General features: G+C 40.9%; 1 protein-coding gene and 1 long non-coding RNA gene across 6 annotated transcripts in view; one reads left to right on the top strand and one right to left on the bottom strand.

The window, feature by feature from the left end:
* The window catches only part of med15 (mediator complex subunit 15), a 204,863-nt gene that overhangs the window by 77,524 nt on the left and 102,233 nt on the right, over window positions 1-25,106 (bottom strand). For 4 of the 5 annotated variants that reach the window (XM_069933772.1, XM_069933769.1, XM_069933768.1 and 1 more), the window contains 2 exons: window positions 14,436-14,638; window positions 10,272-10,487 (listed from right to left, as the gene is read on the bottom strand). In XM_069933772.1, coding sequence (XP_069789873.1) covers window positions 10,272-10,487; window positions 14,436-14,638 — 419 coding nt within the window. The remainder of the gene's footprint in view (window positions 1-10,271; window positions 10,488-14,435; window positions 14,639-25,106) is intronic. The other variant, XM_069933771.1, reaches the window with a different exon arrangement.
* Window positions 1,296-13,579, top strand: LOC138761515 (uncharacterized). Its single transcript, XR_011356354.1, has 3 exons — window positions 1,296-1,384; window positions 11,559-11,606; window positions 12,491-13,579. It is a non-coding gene; the product is annotated as an uncharacterized lncRNA (long non-coding RNA).

The following is a 25,106-nucleotide window of genomic DNA, read 5'->3' as shown; positions in this document are numbered from 1 at the left end:
CATTAAAGAAGAAATAATGAGGCATCTGGAATGAATTGGATCCATCAGGCAGACGCAGCAAGGATTCAGCAAAGGCTGCTCCTGTTTGACAAACTTACTAGAGTTCTTTGAGAATATAAAGAGCGCAGTAGACAGAGGGGAACAGATGGATGTTGCTCACTTGAATTTCCAGAAGACATTTGATAAGGTGCAGTATAAAAGACTTATCTTATCAGGTAAGTATGAATAGAGTTGGAGGTGATGTATTAGCACGGATAAAGGAGATGGTTAACCAATTGAAGGCAGAGAGTTGGGATGCAGGGGTGTTTTTGTGGTTGGTAATCAGTGCTAAGCGAGGGGGGGTGCAGGGGTTAACGCTGGGCCCGCAACTATTTAAAATATACAAGGAAGAGGGAACAGAGTGTAACGTATCAAAGTCACTAAATATAGTGGAAAAACCAATTGTAAAGAGGATACAGAGAGTCTGCAGAGAGAAATAAATAAGTGAAGTGAGTGGGCCAGGGTCTAGCAAATGGAGTACAATGTTGGCAAATGTGAGGTTATCCACTTTGGAAGGAAGAATTGAAGATCGGATTATTATTTAAATGGCAAGCGATTACAGCGTGCTGTTGAGCAGAAGGACTTGGGAGGGCTTGTGCATGAATCGCAAAAGGTTGATTTGCAGGTGCAGCCAGTTATCAAGAAGGCAAATGGGATGTTGTTCTTTGCTAGAAGGATTTAATTTAGGAGAAGCGAGGTTATGCTGCAAATGTACAGGATACTGGCGAGGCCACATCTGGAGTTCTGGTCTCCTAACTTGAAGAAGGATGTACTGGCTTTTAAGGTGGTGCAGAGGAGGTTCACCAGGTCGATTCCAGAGATAAGGGGGTTAGCCTATGAGGAGAGATTGAGTCGACTGGGATGCACTCACTGGAATTTAGAAGAATGAGAAGGGATCTTATTGAAATGAGGGCGGCATGGTCTGGGGCTGTTCTCGATGGAATTCAGAAGAATGAAAGGGGATCTTCCAGAAACGTATAAAGTTATGAAAGACAAGTTGTTTCCACTGGCAGGTGACATCAGAACTAGGGGACATCATCTTCAGATTTAGGACGGAGATAAGGAGGAACTGCTTTTCCCAAAGAGTGGTGAATGTATGGAGTTCGCTGCTCATCGAAAGAGTGGAGGCGTCCTCAGTAAGCATCTTTAAGACCTTACTTTTACACAGGGGAATAAAGGGATATGGGAAAAGGCAGGTAGGTGGAAATGAGCCTATTATTACATCAGCTACGATGTAATTGAATGCAGAGCAGGCTCGATGGGCCAGATGGCCAACTCCTGCTCATGTTCGAAATATGAGATGACCTACAGAGGATCAAGAAGAGGAGTGGAGGAGGAGTGCAAGGTCAGTTGAAGCTGAGGGCAGTTAACCTCTTGCAGCAACCGGCAGAAGCAGGGAAAAAAGGCACTGATTGAGGGTCAGTGCTGAAATTTTGACAGAGAGAGCAGAAGCACAGGCCAGGCTTTGCTTTAATCCTTAGTCTTTTGATAGAGTACTCAGAACAGCAGTCAGGGCAGAGGTAACGCTCCTCTTACAGGAAGGGGGACATCTGACAAGTGCATCCAAATGCTGCGCCTGTCAGTCCACGTCAAGGACTTGGAGCTGAAGTTGAATGAACTCAGTCACCCAGGGGGCTAAGAGTTAGCACTTACAATGATGGGGTCACAACTAAGGTGTAGGATGCAGGTGTAGGCAGACATTCCCCTCACTAACAGGCACACTGCTTTGTTGGGAGGGTGGGGGGTGTGGCGGAAATGACTGGTAGCAGCAATAGCCAGGTTAGTAGAAGGGTGAAGTCAGGCAGAGTGATAGCTATGGATGACTCCATAGTTAGTGGCACAGATGGGCATTTCTGTGGCTGCAGGCAGGACTCTGAGAAGGTGTGGCGTCTTCCTGGTACCAGGGTCCAGGATGTCTCTGATCAGGTACAAGACATTTTGAGAGGGGAAGGTGAGCAGCGAGCAAGCAGAATATTGATATTAATAACACAAGGAAGGGAGATGGAGCCCTGCAGAATGATTTGAGGGAGCTGAATAATGTGAAAAAGCAGGATTTGAGGGTTGTCATCTCAGGATTACGAATGCTTCTAGGTGATAGTGTGGCAAGAAATAGGATCTCATGCAGTTCGATAATGGCTATGGGGCTGGTACAGGAGGGAGGACCAGATATATGGATAATTGGTCCCACCTGCCCTGGAAGAGGGATGGGCTGCATCCAATATCCTCACAGGGATGTCCACTGGTTCTTTTCAGGAGGACTTAAAGTCAAATGGCAGGGGGGATGTGAGGGATGTTATAGCAAATAAATATGAAAAGGAAAACAGGAAAGAACAGGTGAATGAACAAGGCTGATCAGCTAAGGTGTGTTTGTTTTAATGCAAGGAGCATTATGGGCAAGGCAGGTGGACATTGCATTAAAAGCGATGGAGGGAGAGTGTCACAGCATCACTCAGTGAGGACATCCTGGCGGCTCATCTGCAATGTGAGAAGAGATCAGAAATAAGGAAGGTCATGGGGGTTATACTACAGCCTCCTAATAGCCCTGGGGAGATTGAAGAACAAATATGTAGATAGATTATGAATAGATGCCCAAATGTGAATGATCCATAATTTTTGTAAAGGCTTGTTTGATTCTTTACCAAATTTAAATGATTTCATATTAATTATGGGTGGAGATTTTAAATGCTGTTTGAATCCATTGATGGACAGGTCTTCAACCAATCAGAAGCTTCCAAACAAATCTGCTACATATAGTAACTTCTTTTTATTGGATTATGGATTGGTTGTTATTTGGAGGCTTTTATACCCTAATGTTAAGGAATTTTCAATTTTTTCATATGCTTTTGAGAAATACTCTTGAATTGACTTTTTTTATTGTTAACACATTTGGTTCCTTCTGTTAAACACTGAATATGACACAATTGCTATTTCTGATCAACAACTCCTACTATAGATTTATAGAAGGAAAGAATAGAACTGCCAACACAATACAACTTACTTTTAACTGACCCTACTGAAGTTCATCTTATGAAATCTAAAAGTGAATTGTTTGTGCATGGAGATAAGTCAGGTAAATTCTTGGCTGGCCAGTGAAAACTGTTTCAGCTGGGAGACAAATTATTAAAATCTGTAAAAATGATGGTAATGTCACCCTAGATCAGACAGAGATTAATAGGGCATTTCAGGAATTTTATTCACTTATATCAATCCCAAGTTTCATCTGATTTTAATTTTATGAATCATCTTTTTAAGCAAACAAATATTCCTAAGATTTGCTCGGATGATCAATGTTTATTGGATGCTCCGATTTCAGAGACGGAAATTTTTAAAGCTATTTCTTCTTTCCAATCTGGTAAAACACCAGGTTTGGATGGTTATACAATTGAGTTCAAGAAGTTTTTTGATAGTTTACTTACTCTTCATATTTGTGAGGTGTTTACAGTTTCTATTCACCAGGGGACTCTACCACAGTCATTTTATGAAGCATCAACCTCTCTAATTCTTAAAGAAGATAAAGATCCATCAGACTGTGCATATCACTTTTTAATGTTGACTCTAAAATTCTTTCTAAAGTTTTAGCTAGTAGATTAGAAAATATTCTTCTGCAGATTATTGCAAAAGATCCAACTGGATTCACTAAACAGCGATACTCACTTTTTAATGTTCAAAGAATAATGAATATCAACCATTCTGCTTCATCTAAGATTTCAGAATTTAGATGCAGAGAAAGCTTTTGATAGAGTGGAATAGAGATACTTGTTTGAAATTTTGGAGAGGTTCAATTTTGGTTCTAGATTTAATTCCTGGATTAAGTTCTTTATTTTAAACCAACTGCAATAGTTATTACTAATAATCAAAAATCTTCCCCAGACAAATTGCTATGAGGTGCTAGACAAGGAAGTCCCCTCAGCCCTTTACTTTTCAATTTGGCATTAGAATCCCTTGCAATTACATGTTGTAATGCAAATGAGATTCAAGGGATTAGTAGAAGAAATGAAGTACATGAAGTCACTCTCTATATGCAGATGATCTTTTAGTCTATATTTAAGACCCTGCTAATGCTACCCCTGCGATGCTCTCTTTATTATTGGATTTTGGATGTAAACTAAATTTTCATAAGAGTGAATGATTCCCAATAAACTCACATGATCTTATTTATGATGATATGCCATTTAAGATTGTCGAAGAGTATTTTATTTATTTAGCTGTTAAAATTACTAAGAAATTTAAATTAAATTTTTCTCCTTTATTAGATTTTGTGAAACAACCTTTTACTCGATGGTCAACTTTGACTTTGCCTTTGGTTGGCTGTATTAATGGTGTTAAGATTTCCTCAATTTTTACACCTATTTCAAGCTGTCCCAATTTTTATTCCAAAATATTACTTTGATAATATTGATTTTCAGGTTTAATTTTATATTTGGAATGGTAAGGGGGCCAGAATTAATAAGCTTCACTCACAGAAACCTAATATTGGGCAATTAATATTTGTTATATGATTTTTTGGATTTATCACTTTGATAAATTTGATTGTCCACTCTGGGAAGATTTGGATTTGAAATCTGTCCGGAATTATTCCTTAGCTTCTTTTACCTTTTAGACTATCATAAATCAGTAAGTATATTTCCAATCCAATTATTAAATATTTGGTTTCAATTTCAAAGATTATTTTTGACTATACCATTTAGCCTTGGCTAATATTATATATCTTATTGAATTTTTTTTTACACCATCTACTCTTGGCCAAACCTCCCTTATTTGGAAGATTAAAGGAATTATCTTTTGTAGATTTATTTGCTGATGGTAGTTTGATGCCTTTTGAGCAACTTTCTACCAAATATAATTTACCGTACACACATTTTTTAGATATCTACAGATTAGAAATTTCTTGAATATGGTAATGTCTAACTATCTAATATTACAACAACCAAATTTACTTAACACTTTGTTCCATTTAAACCCCTTTCAGAAGGGTTTAACTGGTCCTATTTGTACTCCGATATTAAATTTGAGATCAGTCCCCATGGATAAGATTTGACAAACATGGGAATCAGAACTTCAACTCACATTATCTCCTGAACAAGGGGAAGAATTACAGGGTAGTTAATCACTTTGTGCTCCACATTCTTTAATACAGCTTAAAATAGTTCATAGAGCTTCTATGTCTAAAGATAAGCTAGTTCGCATCTTTCCTCATACGAGATCTACTTGTGATAGATGCAATACTGAGGTGGCTTCATTGACTCATATGTTTTGGTCATGTCCCATGTTAGAAACATTTTGGAAAGATATTTTTAAAACTCTCAATGATACTGGTTATTGAATGACAACTTCACCCCTTAACTGGTCTTTTTGTAATTACAGGTGCAGGTTGTTTACCTCCTTCTGAAGATCGAGTTATAGCTTTTTCTACACTATGAGCTAGAAGAGCCATCTTACTTAATCAGAAAGACTCTGATTCTCCTACATTATTTCAATGGCTTTCTCATGTTCTATCTTTCTTAAATCTATTAAACATCCGGTCGTACTTTAGATACAACTCCTACAATTGAAGAAACATGGAAACCAATTACTGACGACTGGCGTTATTCTATGAATTAACTCCCCCTTTCCAGACGCAATATAATTCTTGCCGCTTTTTTATCTGTACGTGAGCAATGTTTTTTTAAAACTTTATTTAAAATAAAACCACTTAGCAAACATATTACAATATTCCAATCTTAATCCAAATACGTGGTATTTTAGATAAATGAAAAAGTGAAGAAATATAAAAGAAAGGAAAACCTCTTGTTAATTTCCCTCATCCCCCTCCCCCAACCCCCTACAAACTGAAAAAGAGGAACAACAGGAATACTTCATTTTCTAATACCTTTAAATATATAAAAGAAAGGGAATGTTTGAAATTCATTTAAATTTTAATACCAACCATTTTTTCCAAAATGTATATTTATCTCTTAAATTATGTAATTTTCTCATGGAATCCAGCCCCGAATTTCCACATGCCATCTGCCCATTCCCAAATCAGTATCAGATTTCCAAGTTATAGCAATACATTTTCTAGTTATTGCCAAAGCAATTTGAACAAATTTTACTTGGTACATATTCAGTTTTAATTTAGGTTTAATTCCTCTAATATCTCCCAGTAAAAATAACATCGGATCCTGTGGGAATCTTACTCATTTTAATAAATTACCCATTTCAAGCCAAAAAGGTTTAGTTGTGGAACACTGCCAAGTTGAATGTAAAGAAGTACCAACTTCTTGTCCACATCTAAAACATAAATCTGAATAAATATAGAACATATTATGTATCTTTTGTGGTGTTAAAAATAACTGACGAATAAAATTATATTGCACTAACCAATCTCACATTGATTGTACTTTTCATTCTCTCTCTACATATCTGAATCCAACTATGTTCATCTATTTGCTTATTTAAGTCTACCTCCAATTTATGTCTTGATTTATGAACTCTCTCTCTTTGAGCCTTCTTTTGTAATAATTTATACATCTCTGAAATAAGTTTCTTTATATCCCTATTACTTAATAATAATTCTACTTCTGTGTCCACTTGTAATACTAAATCTTGACCAAAGGTTTCACCAAAAAATCTCTTAATTTGATAACATAATTTTGTATTTTCCAATATCTTAAATTTTTCCTTCATTATACTAAAAGTAATAAATTTCCTGACTTCAAAACAATCTTTAATTTTTAAAATAGCACAATTTTACCAAATTTAAAAAAAATTATTTTCCATAGAAAATGGAATGTCTATTTTGTAATAAAGGTGTTCTTCCAGTCATTAAATCTCTTCCTCCAATCTCTTTTTCAACTTTATTCCAAAGTTCAATAAAATGTTTCATCATGGGTGTTTCTCTATTTGGTATTAACAATCTTGTGTTCCATTTATATATAAAATGTTGTGGATCAGTTTCTCCTATTTTATCAAGTTCTATATTTACCCATGCTGGAACATTAATAAATCTCAACTGTGCTGCTTTATAACAATTCATAAAATTGGGGAGCCAAAAAACCTCCTAAATCATATTTCCACATCAATTTCTCCAAAGAAACCCTATCCATTTGCAATTTCTATAAACATTTTCAAACACAAACATTTAATTCCTTAAAAAAAAATTGAGGAATTGAAATTGGAATCGATTGAAATAAATATTGTATTGGTGGAAAAAAACATTCATCTTAACACAATTTACTCTACCCATCAAAGTAATAGGTAACATATTCCATTCCAAGATCTGGCCATCTAGATTCAATTACTTTCTTACATTTCTGTTAATTTCCATTAACTAAAGATATAATCTCATTCTTCTCCCTATTTATTTTATATCCCAATATGTTTCTATATTCTTTTATTTTAATTTTAAGTTGTTTCAAAGAATTTAAATGATCTGTTAAAAATATCAAAACATCATCCCCAAATAAATTTATTTTATATGCTTCTTGCTTCACTTAATACCCACAATCTTTGAATCTTGTCTTGTTAATTCAGTTAATGGTTCTATTGCTAAAACAAATAAAGCTGGTGACAATGGGCAACCTTGTTTACTTCATCTCGTTAATTCAAAATAAGTTGGAATCTGACCATTTGTCACTACTTTTGCAACAGGTTTTTTATACATTTTAACCCAATCTATAAATATTGAACTCAATTTACATTTCTCCAAAACCTTAAAAAGGAAATCCCATTCTAATCTGCCAAGTGCCTTTTCAGCATCCAAAGTAACTGCCTCACTCAGGCCTCCACTTTTTTGAACTAAATGTATCAAACTAAGAAGCCTCATCACATTATCTGCACATTTCTGACCCTTAACAAATCCAGTTTGATCCATATGTATTCATTTGGGTTAATACTTTGCCAATCTATTTGCTAATAATTTTGCTAATATTTTATAATCAACATTTAATAATTAAACTGGTCTAAAAGATACTGGTTTCATTGGATCTCTATCTTTTCTCAGAATTACTGTAATAATTGTGATTAAGAAGGATTCCTGTAGAGAATATACCTTCATAGAATAATTTAACACCTCTATAAATGAAAGTATTAAAAGATCTTTAAATTGTTTGCAATGAACTAATTTCCCTTGCTGTAAATACTACATTCAAATCTTTCTGCTCCAAACTACTTTGAGATATAAACTTGTCAATCTTATTTTCATCATGTACTGATTCCGAATGATATAATTCAGAATAAAATTCCTTAAATATATCATTTATTTCTTGTGGTTTATATCTAATAGTCACTGAAGATTTTTTAAAACTGCATTAATCGCTCTAGATGTCTGCTCAGCTTTCAATTGCCATGCTAAAACTTTTTGAGCTCTTTTTCCTAATTCAGAATATCCGTTTGGTTCTTTGAATTATTTTTTTTGTTCTGTATGGCTGAAAAGTATTATATTGAAGCTTTTTATTAATTAATTGCTTTCTATTTTCTTCAGAAGAATTATTTGTAATTTATTTTCTAATTTACCTATGTCCTGTTCTAATTGATTTGTCTCGTTTATATATTCCTTTTTAATTTTAGCTGAGTAACTTATTATTTGACCTCTTATAAATGTTTTTAATGCATACCAAATAATAATTTATAATCTATTTAATTAAACCTCACTTCTAAAAATAATTGAATGTTTTCTTATAAAATCACAAAATCTACTCTTTTTAATAATGTAGTATTAAACCTCCATCTATGTGGTCAATAAAAGTGGCGAATAATCAGAAACTATTCTTGCTTTATACTCAACTTTACTAATCCTTCCTTGTAACCGTGCTAATAATTAAAAAAATCTATTCTCGAATAAGAGTCATGCCTATGAGAATAAAAAGAATAATCTCTTTCTCTAGTATTCAACTTTCACCAATTATCAACTAAATTTAATTGCTTCATAAAATTTAATCGAGCCTTCACCACTTTAGCTCTTATTACTGTTTTAATTGGTTTATACAATAATGGATCAAGACAACAATTAAAATCACCTCCTATGAAAATCTTTTCCTAAACTTCTGCAAAAATTAATTGGAGATATGTTTTAAACGATTTGACGGATCCTCAGTTGTTTTTTTTTTAAATTATATTTTTTTTAGTAGATTTCTTTATCTTTGTTTTCTTTGTTAGGAAAATTATTTTAACTTGGAATTTATGCATGATACCTATTTGATGTAGACTTGGACATCCCATTTTAATTGTGTTGTTTCTATTCTCCTTATGCTGTGTACAATGGGATGCTGGGTTCATTAGTTGGAGGACTGAGTTCAAGAATCGAGGGGTCACATTGCAACTCCACAAATCTCTGGTGTTCAATTCTGGTCACCTTATAATAGGAAGGGCATGGAAGTTATGGAGAGGGGACAGAGGAGATTTACCAGGATGTTGTCTGGATTGGAAAATAAGTCTCATAAGACAAGGTTAGCAGAGCTGGGGCTTTTTTCTCTGAATAAGATGAGTCTTAATAGAGGTCTGTAAGATTATGAGAGGCATAGATAGGGTAGACAGCCAGTGCCTTTTTCCTGGGGTGAGAGAAACAACACTAGAGGACGAAAGGTTTAGGGGAAACATCAGTCTTTTTTTTTACACAGAGATTAGTAGGTGCTAGGAATGCATTGCTGGGGTGGTGGCGGAGGCTGGTACAAGAGGGACATTTAAAAGAGTTTTAGACAGGCATGGGAATACAAGAAAAATGAGGTTTATGGGTTGTAAAGTAGGGAAGGTTTAGTTTGTTGAGTAGGTTTCAAGGAAGACTTGTTGAGTAGTAGCAATGAGGCAAGAGAGTAGTGCTGCAGCAATGGCAGTGATACTGATGGTGTGGACCTAGGAGAGTGGAGCGCCCACGGTGCAAGAGCCCAGCATGCCTGAGCTCATGTGGCCAGAGTCCATGTGCCAGAGCCCGCAGGGATAGAGCGCAGCGTGCCAGAGTCCACAGGGATAGAGCCCAGCGTGCTAGAACCCATGGGGCCAGAGTTCAGCGTGCTGGAGCCCATATGGCCAGAATCCACAGAACAGTAAGCTGCTAGAGGACCTCAGCAGGTCAGGCAGCATCCATGAGTAGAAGGTCAGTCCATGATTCAAGTCAGGACCCTTAGTTTTCACAAAAGCCCCCAACACGAACATTGACTGACCATTTCTCCCCGTGGACGCTGCCTGATTCGCTGAGCCCGTTTCATCATTTCCAGCACCTGCAGCTCTTGGGTTTCTCAATGACACCCTGTTAGTACCTGTTGTGCGGCCTGAAGTTTGATTGGTGGTGGCTGCTGCTGCGTTAAAGGCGACGACATGGAAACTTGCCCCGACTGGCCAGGAACCTGCGCGACCATGGCCTGGGGCTGGGACTGTGGTGCCAGCTGTGACTGGGGTTGAGACTGAGACTGGAGCTGCTGAAGCTGCTGCAGTTGGATCTGTTGATGCTGCTGGAGCTGCTGTTGCATCAGTCTCTGTGTGAACAAAGAGCATTTAAAACCCTCCCAGGACATTCATCATATTTCCCTATTGCATTCCTCCCATCACATGGACCCACCAGCACTGGATTCAGTGCCACGGAGAGGTGAGAATTCCCACAAGTTCCAGACTCACTGCCCCTTCCACACCCATGGCCAGCATCAGCTGTGAATTCATCGTTGCATTCACACCTGAAGACACTGTCCTCAAGGCTGACATTTTCACAGTGTCCTCGCTGACCACTTCATAAACCAAGTGACACAAATAAAGCCTCTCCACCTGCAACCACAATGTGCCCTTAGAGCAAATTTAAATTCTTGGGAGTCACCTCTACTTCCTCAGGAGTTTGTGAAGGTTTGGTATGACACCAGAAACCCTTGCAAATTTCTACAGAGGTGTGGTGGAAAGTGTGCTGACTGACTGCATCATGTTCTGGTATGGGGACACCAATACCCCTGCAAAAGGTAGTGGACACAGACCAGGATATCACAGGCAGAACCCTTCCCACCATTGAGTAAATCTACAGGCAAAGCTGCCATCAGAGGGCAGCAACATTCATCAATGATTCACACCACCCAGCACACACTCTGTTCTCGCTGCTGCCATCAGGAAAGCAGTATTGACGCCACAAGACGCACACCACCAGGTTCAGGAACAGCTGCTACCCCTCCACCACCAGACTCATTTAAGGACTCTTACTTGGGGACTTTATTGATTTTTTTTCTCTCTGTATTGCAGTTTGTTTGGATTTGTTTACATGTGAATGTTGAACCCAGTTTTATTTTACACTACCAATGGTAATTCTCCCACATCTGCAGGAAAAGGAATCAGGGTGGTATGTGGTGTTATGTATGTGCTCCAACAAAAAAATCGGAAATCAGTTAACCATTTCATAAACCAAGTGACACAAATAAATCCTGTCTGTCAATGTCCTCCAGAATGATGGAAGTCTGTGGGTCTTTCAGTTTTAAAGGAACAGAGCTTGTTCAATATTTGGAACTGAATGGAGGTTTACAAAATTATGAATGGCAGTTGTCCGTGAATAGTGATACATTTTTCCTCAGCAGGGCTGTCGGCAACCAGAGGTTGGATGTGAGGATCAGTGGAGATCTGAGGCAAGTACTCCCGTCATATTTCCTGATTTAGACGAGCATGTGAAATCCATGGCAGAGAAGCCCATGTGCTGGAGAATGGGTATTTGGCTGCTGGCACGGACACTGGGTCTGAAGGGCCAGTTTCCATTCCGTTTGATTCTATGATTTCAATTCAGGTGCAGTAAGTTGTAACTATTTCAGAAAAGGTCAGAGGGGGTGAGATGTTGTCACATCACAACAGCCTGATGAGAGGCACTGTAATGAACAGGGCTGTCAACAGCTGCTGTCAGAGTCATTGAGTAAAAGACATGCCCACTGGAGTATCACAAACCTCCAAGTGCAGAGGTAACTTGGCTGCAGAACGAAGGGAAAGACTGAACCAGCCAAGGTGGCTGTTCACATTTCCTGTCCAGTCCCTGCTGTGCCAAGGCTGTGCATGCACGCAGGAGTGAGAGGTCAATAGCACCTCATCTAACTGTGGCAGCTCACACAGTTGGACAGCTGGCACGAAGAATTGGAGTGTGACCACTCAGCACTAATTGGAGTCGAGTGACCATTTGGTTATTCAAGCTTGTCCACTAAATCAGCCATTCTCAGCCTTTTTCTGGCTATGGTCCCTTTTTAAATCAGCCATTCTCAGCCTTTTTCTGGCTATGGTCCCTTTAGGACTTCACTGAAATGTTTATGGGCCCCCTTCCATTCAAAATTAGATGGTTTCTTCTGTACTTCTATCCCATTGACTACGTAAAAAACATTAAAACTAGTTTATGATTTAATTCCATGCCCCCCACTAAATGTGCTGTAGTCTCCAGGGGAGGGGGGTGCATACAGCCCCCATTGAGAATAAGGCACTAAATCATTGTTCAACTGTTCCCTCAACGTGCCTCGATTTTCTTCCTATCCAGAAGTCCACTGAATGAACACATGCCTGAGAATCCACAGCCCTCTGGGGCAGAGAGTGAAAGGATTTTCTATCTCAGTCGGAAGTGGCCTTCCATATTCAGCCTGTCCAGTCCTTTAAGAATTTTGTAGATTTTGGTGGGATCGTCTCTCATTCCTCTCGAGAGAATGATAGGACTGACTGGAAACAATGTGGATTTATGAAAGTGCTCGTCTACTCGAGCTCTCCCCACGTCAAGCTTGGAACCAGTTTACTGAACCTTCTCTGCGTTTCCAAGAACAACCTGGACCAAAATTGTACAGATGTGGTCATCAAGGTTCTATACAATTATCTTGAGACTTCCTGTATTCAGATCGTCACCTGATAAAAGACCAATCTCTCGATTGTCTGTTGCTCCAAGCAGCTTGTTTACCATCATATCTTAGTCTCACTGAAGATCACCACCACCACCCCATCTCTTACCATTCAACATAATGCATGTTCTTTCCCACTCGCTCAGTCAGTCCAATCACACCTGCTTTAGTATCATCACATGTGAACATTTGCTATCTCAACCAAGTCACTCATGTGGATTGTGAACAATTGGATCCCAAGCAACAATCCTGTCAACCTGAGAAGGACCCACTTGTTCCTGGAAGGATAATCAATTCTTGATCCACATCAGTACAACACCCCAATTGCATGCGTCTTGACCTTGTTGGCCAACTTTCTGTGTGGAACTTTATCAAAACCCTTCTGAAAATCCAAAGACATGTCCACTGGCTCCTCGTTATCTATTTGACTTGTCACATCTTCAAAGAACTTGGGAAATGGGTCAAATGGATTTCCTCTCACAAACCTGTGTTAGTTCTGCTGAATCCTGCTATTCTTTTTCAGCCTTCACTGTAAATTTTATACAGTGACATTGACAAGGAGGTTGGTGGTTCCTCACTCCATCCCTTCCAAAAGATCGGGTCATGTTTGTTACCTCCAATCCATAGGAAGAAGCGATACAACTTCAGCAAATGATAACCAGAGCATTTATCAGCTCCAAAGGCAGCAACATTCTGTGATTTAGATCGTTAGCTCCCGAGGGTAGACGAGACTCCAGTTCCCAGTAAACTGTTTTTGACAAATAGTTTGTCTTTCATTTCCTTGCACTTGCTTGAGTTCTGACTCTCAGAAAAGAAACCTGTCCTGGGATGGGTGTGTTGAAGTATTTTTTTCTCTCAGCCCAGATAACCATAGAACATTCCACACCCCCACCATTCTCAGCATGAAGAAAATACCCCTCATGTTCCCCCTAAACCTTTCCCCTTTCACTCTTAACCCATGTCCTCTGGTTTGTATCTCACCTACCCTCAGTGGAAAAAGCCTTTACTCCATCTATCCCCCTCATAATGCTAAACACCTCGACCAAATCTCCCCTCATTCTTCTACACTCCAGGGAATAAAGTCCTAAACTGTTTAACCTTTCCCTGTAACTCAGTTCCCGGAGTCCGGGCAACATCCTAGTCAATCTTCTTCACACTCTTTCTATCTTATTGATATCTTTCCTGTTGTTAGGTGACCAAAACTGCACACAATCCTCCAAATTTGGCCTTACCAATGTCATATACAACTTTACCACAACATCCTAACTCCTGTACTCAATACTTTAATTGATGAAGGCCAATATGTGAAAAGCTCTTTTTACAATCCCATCCACCTGTGATGCCACTTCCAGGGAATTATGTATCTGTGGTCCCAGATCCCCCTGTTCTACCCATTCCTCAGTGCCGATCATTCACTGTGCACGTCCTTTCTTGGGTTGGTCCTTCCAAAATACTTGTCTGCATTTAACTCCCTCTGCCATTTTGCAGCCCCTTCTCCCAGCTGGCCCAGATCCCTCTGCAGGCTTTGAAAGCCTCCCTCACTGTCCACAGTGCCTCCCATCGCAGGGTCATCTGCAAACCGGGGGAGTCTTTTACCTGTTGTTGCTGCTGCAACTGCAGTTTCATTATCTGCTGCTGAGCCTGGAACTGTTGCTGCTGCTGTTGTTGTTGCTGCTGTTGTTGCTGTTGTTGTTGCTGCTGCTGCTGCTGCTGCTGCTGCTGCTGCTGTTGTTGCTGCACAGCCTGCTGAGCCTGGAACTGCTGCTGTTGCTGGGCAATCTGCTGAATCTGTAACTGGGCTGGGGAATTGGGTTGTGAAGAGAACATCAATGTTGACACAGTTGTTCAAAGTACATGACTCCATGTCGATGCAATCATGAAGAAGGCTCACCAGCAGCTAGACTTCCTTCAGAATTTGCCGAGTGTCACCAGACACTTGTACAGGTGGACCGTGGAGAGCATTCCGACTGGCTACATCACTGTCTGCTACAGAGGTGCCAATGCACAGGACAGGAACAGGCGACAGAGAGTTGTGAACTTGGCCAGTGCCATCATGGGCACCGGCCTTCGCTCCATCGAGGACATTTCAAGAAGTGGAGTCCAAGAAAGCAGCCTCTATCCTCAAGAACTCCCACCCCCCCCCCCCCCCCTCAAGCCAGCCCTCTTTTCACTGCTACCATGAGGAAGAGGAAGGAGGTACAGGAGCCTAAAGATGAGCCCTCAGCGGCACAAAGACAGCCTCTTCCCTCAGCCATAAGATTCCTGAATTAACATTTGACCACAGCCACAAACTCACTTCCTCTTCTTTTGCACTAATTTATTTTTTAAATATAATGTGGAGCAGAATTACAGCTTTGACACTGCTGTGACATGTTTGTGTCAATAAATTCTGACCCAGCATCTGGCCAACTGCCACAAGAGGCAAAGTGTGCCTCATCTAAATCACAGGGGGAACAATTTGTACAGGTCAGCCCAAAGTTAGGAATTCCATAAGGCTCAAAGCTCAGTTGAGTTTGTCATAGCTTCCTAATGCCTTTAGAGGAGTGGGTGCCATGCTCGCTGTGCTCAACTCCCCCAAATCTACCTTCATTTTATTGTCAAGAGCCAGCAGGATATTCTGTTGTAAAGCTGACAAATCAAGAGAAGCAATGTGGCTCCACAAACAAATCATTTAGAAAATCTAACAGCCCAAACCTGAGCCCTCACCTGGACTGCAGGCCCACCACAAAAATCCTCGGAATGCCGTGCTAAAGTCACAGAACAGTGTGGAATTGTGCACCCTTTACTCATCCAACCATCAAACCCCATTTATGAGTGAATACGTAGAACATTGCAGCAGAGAAACAGCCCCTTCAGCAATTTTAATTCTGCCTGGTCCCACTAACCTGCATCGGGTCCATACCCCACCATTCCCCTCCCAGCCATGTACTTGTTCCAATGTTAAAATTGAGTTCAGCTGGCAGCTGTGCAACACTATCTCATCCTACCATGTGAGCACGGTAAATAAAGTTGACTCGACAGCCCGTCCCACACTCCCCGAATGTTCTTCCTAATCCTCCTCCCTTTTACCCTTAATCCACGTCTTCGGGGTTCTATACAAGCCTGCTTGTATTTATTCTATTTTTTGACCCTTAATGTTATATTCCTCTATCAAAACCCCCCTCATTCTTTGAGGCTTCAGGGAATAAAATCCTAACCTGTTTAACCTTTCCTTGTAACTCAACATCTCAGTAAATTTTCTCTTCACTCGTTCAATTTTATTGACATCCTTTCTGTCGTTCGGTGACTGCACACAATACTCCAAATTTGGCCTCACCTATGTCTGAAACAACTTCACTATAACATTCCAATTTCTATACTCAATACTTTGATTTATGAAATGAGCCAAAAGCTCTCTTTACAACCAATCTACCTGTCATGTCACTTTCAAGGAATCATGTATAATATTTCCAGATCCCTCTGCTCCACTGCACTCCTCAGTGCCCCACCATTTACTGTGTATGTCCTACCTTCCAAAATGCAACACCTTACATTTGTCTGCATTAAACTCCATCTGCCATTTTGCAGCCCATTTTTCCAACTGAGCTAGATCCCTCTGGAAGCTTTGAAAACCTTCCTCGCTATCCGCTACATCGCCAATCTTGCAGTGATCCAATTTACCACATTATCATCCAGATCATTTCATGAAGATGACAAACCACAGAGGTCCCAACACTGATCCTTCAACCACACCACTAATGACAGGCCTCCAGTCTGAGAAGCAATCATACACTGCCACTCTCTGGCTCCTCCCATAAAGTTGATGTCTAATCCCATTTACTACCTCACCATGAGCATCCAGCAACCCAATCTTCCTGGTTAACCTTCCATGTGGAACATTGTCAACATGCTGTCAGGTGGAACATGTATGAATGACATTGTGGCTGACTTTTTTCCAATTTGTTTTATTGAATAAGCACTATGAATAAAGCATTAGTCAGATCTAGGCTGTGACCAATTCTTCCTTTCAGGTTTTCTCACGCTTCACCATCCCCACATTGCGATTATTCAATTTCATTTTCTTCATCTTCAATCTCAGTTCCTCGAACTCACCTTCAAACATTCTTCAACACATTTCGCATAAACCTCCCCCTTTGACCTCCAGTTTCCAACTCCTTGCTGACTTCTGAAACTGACTCGTGGGCTTCACCTTCTCCTGTGGCCAACAGCCAACAATTTGCATTTCCATCACCTGCTCTGTACACTGTAGACGGCTGCTCCCCTCGGCTGCTCTGCACCTGCTGCAGCCACTGTACTCGCTATTCTGCATGCATAATATGAAAGCACGAGGTGCGCTAGTTAAAAACGGAGCTCGGCTGGTAGCAGTCGCCATTTCAAGAAGGTCCGTGATACATTGCATTGTTGGATTTAACAGTAAAGCGTTTGTCAGAGGTTGCCACTGGTGTTGCCTGGATATTTGATGCAATTACAAACACACTCCCTCATCCTCATTCAGCCACCTTACGTTCACCTCTGTATTCACAATTACCTGCTCTCCAAACAAGTTCCTTCTTTCTAATCACATTCTCTTGTCAAGTGCCAGCTCCAAAGACCCTGCGGCATTACCTTCCTTCCCCAATATCCAATCCAAAAACCTCCAAAGTCTCCAGTCCTCATCACTCTCGCATTTTCTTCCATCACTATTCTACTCCCTCTCCTTCTTCATCGAAACTCGCCAAACCATCTCCCTCCTCCTCCCTCATTCTCGCCTCGTCTACTTCCAATCATGATCTAGGACCCTCCCGCTGCTTCTTACAATGATGCCCAATTCATGCACTCATTCCACCAGCAGCCTACATAGTCTACGAATGTCCATCCTTCTTGTTCCCCTCCCTATCCAACACTTTTGAGGTAGAGTACAACCAGGTACGTCTGTTATAAGCCAACACTACTTCCTTCCTCGTCCACATTCCTGCCTGGTGACCCACTTCTTCTTGACCCTCCCCCACCCTCTCCTCTTCCCCGCCCTCCCATACCTTCTGCAGCCATCTCCATTGCCCTCCCTGTCCTTTTCTCTTAATTCCTTCGTCCTCTCCCCCACCCCTTCCACCCCCTCTGCCCTCTACTCCACCCCCTCTGTCCTCATCCCCAACCCTCTTCTTCCCTCTTGCAGTACTGAGCTTCCAGTTTCTACAACCAGTACTGCCTCTACTTCAATCCACCTTCAATTACGCAGAGTGTGAAGTTGGCTACTCCTGCCTCTAAAGTTAATGAAGGGTGCAGAGCTCTCATTCTGATTCCAGCGCCTGTTCTGGGAGTTACCCGAGCTTCCTCTGCAGGTCCCCGATTCCAGCATCACCATCACCAGCTATAGATACCCTGTGCTGCTCCCACCGATCTGCTGTGGGCTTCTAATCCTCTGGGGAGGGAAATAATCAGCTGCTTGCATGAACCCAAGTATTTATATATATTTATTTGGTTAGTTTTAATTACTTGAGTTGATACTTAAGTGTGTAAATTATGCAGATTTAAAATTGTCCAGAACTGTCCAATATTTTCAATTTTAGCAATAATAGTTTAGATTGGAAGGGGACACTAGAAGGGGAAGACGTCAGAGCAGCAATGGGAGTAGTTTCTGCAAGAAATGAGGAAAATGTAGAATAAATACTGTGACAGATTATAGATATGTTTTTGGGAGATAAATCGGGGAAGGTTTTTTTTAGTGCAGGTCACATACAAACACTTCAAGACAGATCTCATTTGAAATACTGGAGCTCTGTTCATGCTAGACATTCCAGCTCCGAATGGCTTTGCAAAAGCTGTGAAGAGTGCCCATGGGACTTCACTAATGGATTGTTGTTTTGAAAAGCAACAGATGAAAGAACTCGGAGGATTAGGTTCCCAGCAATAGGCTGTCTGAGTGGAGGTTGCTGTTCTAAGAGGGTCATGTGGTTTTGGAAGCAGAGAGTAAAACAGGCTTTTCTCTGAGTGAGAGAGAGAGTGAGAGAAAGAGAGAATTCAGTTCAGCAGCAGCTGCTGGGACTGGAACAGGACAAGCTGGCAAGCTTGTGGAAACCCATTTGGAAGACGGGTTGTGAATGCTTAGTTCGGCCTGGTCAAAGCCCTTGTGGTTCATGCAAGAGGAGAGGACTGGCTGTCTAATGTTTCACTTGAAATAAGAGAAACAGAAAGGAACTCTATGGTGACCTGAAAGAAAGAGGTTTTCATCTGGAGAATCCTGATGGGGCAAGTTTCTTCGGCAAGACACTAATGTGGCTGGTTACAAGGAATCAGTTTGTGTCCAGGAACAACAAATCTCTCTCTGAAATCCAACAAGAACCTTCCTGAGCGGTAACCATTTACCTTTTGAGCACCAAAGCCTGGTGAACTTCATAAATGTTAAATTCTATGCACAGTATAAGAATTGCCTGCAACCTGTAAACTTGGAGGAATGAGAAATGAGATTGGACTGTGAATCCAATAACTTTTCTGAACTTACACACACATTACATACACGTGTGCTTAGAATTAGAAGGGGGTTAAGTTAGGTTAGTTAAGTTAATTGTGATAAGTTAAAGTTTGATTCTGTTTTCATGTTTAAAGATAATTAAAAGCAACTTTTGTTTAAGTAACCATTTGTCTTGGTGAATATCAATTGCTGCTGGGTTTTAGGGTCCTCTGGGCTTGTAACAATACAAACCAAAAAAAAAGAGAAAATATTTGATATGGGATGCGAGTTGAGGCTTTAAAAGGCACTGGTGTAACCTCACTTGGAGTATGTGAGCAGTTTTGACCTCCTCATTTAAGGAAGGATGTGCTGACATTGGAGAGGGTTCAGAGGAGATCACAAGGATGATTCTGGGAAGGAAAGGGTTATCATTTGAGGAATATTTGACAACTCTTGGCCTATACTGGTTGGAATTTAGGAGTAAGAGGGGGAATCTCATTGAAACATTTTGAATGTTGAAAGGCAGACAGGGTGGATTTAGAAAGGTTGTTTCCCCATGGTGAGAGAGTCTTGGCAAGAGTCTAGGGTCTCCACTTAAGAACAAGGATGTGGAAGAATTTCTTCAGACAGTGGAATTTGTTGCCGCAGGCAGTTGCAGAGGCCAGATTATTGGGTGTATTTAAGGCAGAGATTAATAGGTTCTTGATTAGCCAGAGCATCAAATGTTATGGGGCTGAGTGGGAAAATCAATCAGCTAGCTCATGAATGAATAGTGGGGCAGACTGGATGAGCTGTTCCTATGTCTTATGGTCTTATAGATGAACACCTGAGTTCCTTTTGCATACTACGGAAAGATGCACACTGCTGTGAACAGGCTGCAATGAATGGCCTGTTTCCCTGAAGTCTGATTCTATGACCCTATAATTGATATGTTCGCAGAAAACTTGAACTTGATATCTCCAAAGACTTGGATTGCTTTCCAGAGGCCCGAGTCTGATCCCACCATGGTAATTAGGAAGCAACTTCAAACCGTGCCAATTAGTTGGAGGATTCAGTTCAGACGTCAGGAGATAATGTTGCAGCTCTATAAGTCTCTGGTGAGACCACACCTCGAATATTGTGTTCGTTCTGATCAGCTCATTATAGGAGGATGAGGAAGCCATGGAGAGAGGGCAGAGGAGATTTACCAGGATTGGAAAATAAGTTTTATGAGACAAGGTTAGCAGAGCTGGGATTTTTCTCTTTGGAAGATTCTGAGGCAAAGCCAGCGCCTTTTTCCCAGGGCTGGAGTAGCACACACCAGAAGACATCTGTACAAAGTGAAGGAAGTAAAGCTTAGGGAGACATCAAGCTTTTTATTACATGGAATGCATTGCCCGGGGCAGTGGTGGAGGCTGAAACAATAGGGGAATTTAAGAGACTCCGAGAAAGGCACATGGATGAAAGAAAATTTGAGGGTAGGGAGAGTTTCTTTTAGGTATATAAAAGTTGGCACAACATTGTGGGCTGACGGGCCTGTACTGTGCTGAAATGTTCTTATAACAGTGATAACTGAAGTACTGGAACATTACAAACACCTGGCTCACATCCTTACCCAGTTGGACTTAAATGTGAATCCACACCCAACCTCCTAGAACAGCCAAGAGGAAAGTTGTATAGGGTCAATAAAAGGCTGCCTCAGCTGTGACATCCAGGTTGCATGACAAATAAACTCAGAATGACAGTAACAATGAGGAAGAGTAAATAGGCAAGAGCAGCAGACACACGGCTAACAGAGCATCATACAGAGAAGTATGAAGGGACACTCTTCAGTAGGGAGAGTGAGGACAGGCAACAAAACCTTTTAAAATGAGGTTGAAGAGCACCTGTGAAATTGTGTGCACAAATCTTTGAAATGGATAAGACTGCTCCAAAATCTGTATCCATTGGCTTCGTCAATGGAGGAATAGACTTTCCATTGACCTCACAGAAAGCCAAGAACAGACAATATGGAGAGACCACCAGTGCCCATCAGCCAGTTCTGTCCAATTGCACACGATCTGCTTCAATCCCAGAATAACAGGCTGCACATCAGCTGCAGCACAAGGACTCTGGAGCAGCTGGACTTCAGAAATCTATTCGGGAAAATTCAACCTCAGCTTCCTTACCTGGGTATAGTAGACCTCAGGGATGCTGGAATCATGACCATTGTCCAGGAAGGAGACAAGTAAGACTCTGGCAATTACACAGGGACTCCCTGCTGTCACCTGAACAATTAGGCATCTCCTCCCAGTGCTACACTCAGTCGTTGTGGATTCTGTTCACCAAGAGTAACAGTGCATGTGATCCCTACCACGCAACAACTCTAGAAAAGTGTAGGGAGCTAATTTTGACTGTCATTTTGACCTCAAAACATTTTTGATTCTAGCATCCAAAAGGGAATACAGAAAATCATTCCCAAATGTGGCTGTCCTAAGTAATTCATAACCAACTGATAATATTGGGCCCATTACAAACCAAATCTCAGTGCAGAATGGGCCAAGCGAGGTGGTACATTGCACTAACCTTCTCCTCAATCGTCCGTACAATTTTGCACTTCGTCTCTTAAAGTTCCCCACAATCGGATGATTGCTCACCTTCTGTAACTGCACTCCAGAACGCCCACAGGCTCCAGACTACATTTACTCATCAGAGTACAAGATGAAAGTGTAACGCTAAACACTTGAGCGGCACGGTTGGCGCAATGCCTTTACAGCACCAGTGATCGGGACCCCTCACTGTCTGTAAGGAGTTTGTACGTTCTCCACATGTCTGCGTGGGTTTTCTTCAGGGGCTCTGGTTTCCTTCCACCGTTCGAAATGCACTGGCGCTGTAGGTTAATGGGGTTTAAATTGGGCAACACGGACTCGTGGGCCAAAATGTCCTGTTACCGCGTTAAAATTTAAAAATCATACTCTCAAAGCAGGCACTCTTGCTCTGAGCTTCGGCGCGAGAATTGATTTCCAGCAGGACAGGAAAAACTCTGAATATAGTACAATCTCTGTAATCTGGAATTCAAGCAACCAGCAAAAAAAACGTGTAAAAAAAGTACAAAAGTTTAAAATTGGTATGCCCTTGACGTCAGTTTGCCAATCACGCAACACGCAGTCTCAAGCAACCAGCAAATTAATTTATCTGGCATCTACCAACTCTCAGAGGTGCTGGTTACTGAGGGTTTTACTGTATTTTAAAAGCCTCTTCAAAACAGTGCATAATTCACATTAGCTGATAGGAATCCATGGCCTGTGACAACTCAAATGAGCGAGCACCCAGAAGAGCACTGGACACCTCAGATCTCTTCGGGGGAAACCTGGTATCCACACTTCTCACACCTCTTGCCCCACCAGCAGCAGTTCACAGGACACCTGGAGCACAAGCAAGACATCCTCAACCCTGACGGACTGCCTGAGAGGGTGGCAAGAGGAGTAAGGGTACAGCTCAGTCAAGGAAATCATATTCACCATGACGATGATTGACAATGAATTGGAAGATCATATACAAAATTAGTCACTGCACTTTAGTAAGGAAATCAGGTCTTAAATTTAGACATACACCTCGGTAACAGGCACTTTAGGCCCATAAGCCCATGCTGCCCAAATATCCAAATTAACCTACAACCTCTGTACATTTTTTGAAGAGTGGGAGGAAACTAGGGCGACCGCAGGAAACCCACGTAGACATGGGGAGAACGTACAAACAGCGCCAGATTTGAACCCGGGTCACTGGTGCTGTAACAGTGTTGTGCTAACTGTGCTGCCCCACAGTTGAAAATGTTATCAAAATTGAGGAATATCTGTCATAGAGAGACTCAAACTTTATATTTTCCCCTTGACGATAAATGACAATTGATAAAGGTGTTTAACCTATGAAGGATTTTGCGACAAGGAATAAATGATGAAGAGAGGATTCAGAATTACGTTTAGCAGAAGAACCAGAAGGCAACTACATATTGCTATGATGTGAACTACAATGCCTGAATATGTTGGTAGCAGATTCAATGCCAACTTCCATACGTGACTTACACAAATACCTAGAGAAAAAATTGTAGGACGAAGGAACAGTGACAAATAGACCTCACTCAAAAAAGTCTGCACTTCTAGTGGGGTAAACGGTCACCTCTACCGGGAAAGGTAACTGACAATTCTTTCTGCATGTTTTCATTTCGCATTCCCCACACACCTGTGGAGCAATGAACAATGTGACAGAATTGTATTATTAATCTTTAGTTATAGATATTTCTTAGTAAAGGCTTTATGGGTGGACAGGGTCACATTCACAGACACCACAGACCCTTACACACAGAAACCATTTTGGATATCAAAATTTCTGTTAAACCATTGTTGGCAAAAGCTGTGTAAACAACCATAAAAACTGAATTGATTCTTAATAGAACTTAAGACAATAGTGCTTGCTAAGGAGAACCAGCCATTCTGCTGGTTGAGCTGTGCAGACAACTTGGAACCACATTAGCTCATAAACCTTTGGAAGATATAAACTTCAAACATTCAGGAAAACACTTAGTCAAACAAGCAGGTCTTTGTTTGATCATTTGTATCAACAGGCAAGAGGCCATTTGTCATGATTTGTGCTTTTGGAGAAACTTCAAAAGACAGCAATGATGTCATGTCACATGATTAAAGACATTTTCAGGGAACATATTACTGAATACAGATACATTTTCGAAACCAGAAAAAGTCACAAAGGATTGAAAGGCAGTAACAATCCTTTGGAGAAGGAAGGCTGCTTGTGCTCTCCTTAAGAAAAAGATGAACACCAAAACAATGATTTTGAAGAATTTAGCCACTTCAGCTGTCTCTTTGAAAAGAGGACAGATTCATCGTGACCACTTCCCTGGGTTTATGAAATCATTGTGGAAGAAAACACAAGTACTGTAACCTCCATACAAGAGGGGAAAATCATTCGTATGAAGAAACAATTCTCTGAAAGCTACTCTACAGGAATCTTGTGAGTTTTGAGACGACTGATGCCTCACAGCTACTCCATAATTGCTTTTGAACAACAGTCTCAAAACAAAACTGAAGTTTAAAATCATCTCTGTAACTGTAATGGTTTTGGTTTTCACACACACACACACACACACACACATACAGACACACACACACAGACACACACACACACACATATTTGTGCATAGCAGGGTTAAGTTTAGAGTTAAGTAAAAGTGTTATATCATAAATAGTTATTAATAAAACTTATTGTTTTGAAGACACCATTGTCTTGGTGAATTTCTATTGCTGCTGGTCGAGTACGTAACAACGAAGAATAATAAGTACTCGATGTTTGATTGCCCTGACATATTCCTGAAGGGGTCAAATACATTGAAAAGCATGATAGTTGCTGCTGGACTGTATCTGGCCTAGCAGAAGAGCTGGAGACCTGCTTCCAAACCTTACCTCAATTGGTGCCAATCCCTTCATCTGGAATTAGGGATGGTTTGCTACGGAACATGTTAAAACCTAGCTTGGGGCTTTGTAATGCCACAGGAAAAGGAAGCACTTTATACCTGCAATGTTCAAGTGTTCAGCAGCTGCCACCTCCAGAACTGTGCAGGAGTCGTACAAAGTTAGAGGATACGCTACTTCATTTTGAGCCCAGGCCAAAGCGTAATCAGTCCAGTAACTCAGGGTTCTAACAAAAGACATAACAACCACAATACGCACCACAGGCAGCACGATTAGCATAATGATGATACAGCGCCAGTGACCCCGGTTCGAATCCGGCGCCGTCTGTAAGGATCTGTCGGTATGTTCTCCCAGTGACCTGCGTGGGCTTTCTGTGGGTGCTCCGGTTTCCTCCCACAC

The sequence above is a fragment of the Narcine bancroftii genome, chromosome 4 (genome assembly GCF_036971445.1).
Source record: "Narcine bancroftii isolate sNarBan1 chromosome 4, sNarBan1.hap1, whole genome shotgun sequence".
Classification (NCBI taxonomy): Eukaryota; Metazoa; Chordata; class Chondrichthyes; order Torpediniformes; family Narcinidae; genus Narcine; species Narcine bancroftii.
This window is presented reverse-complemented; position numbering and strand designations above follow the sequence as displayed.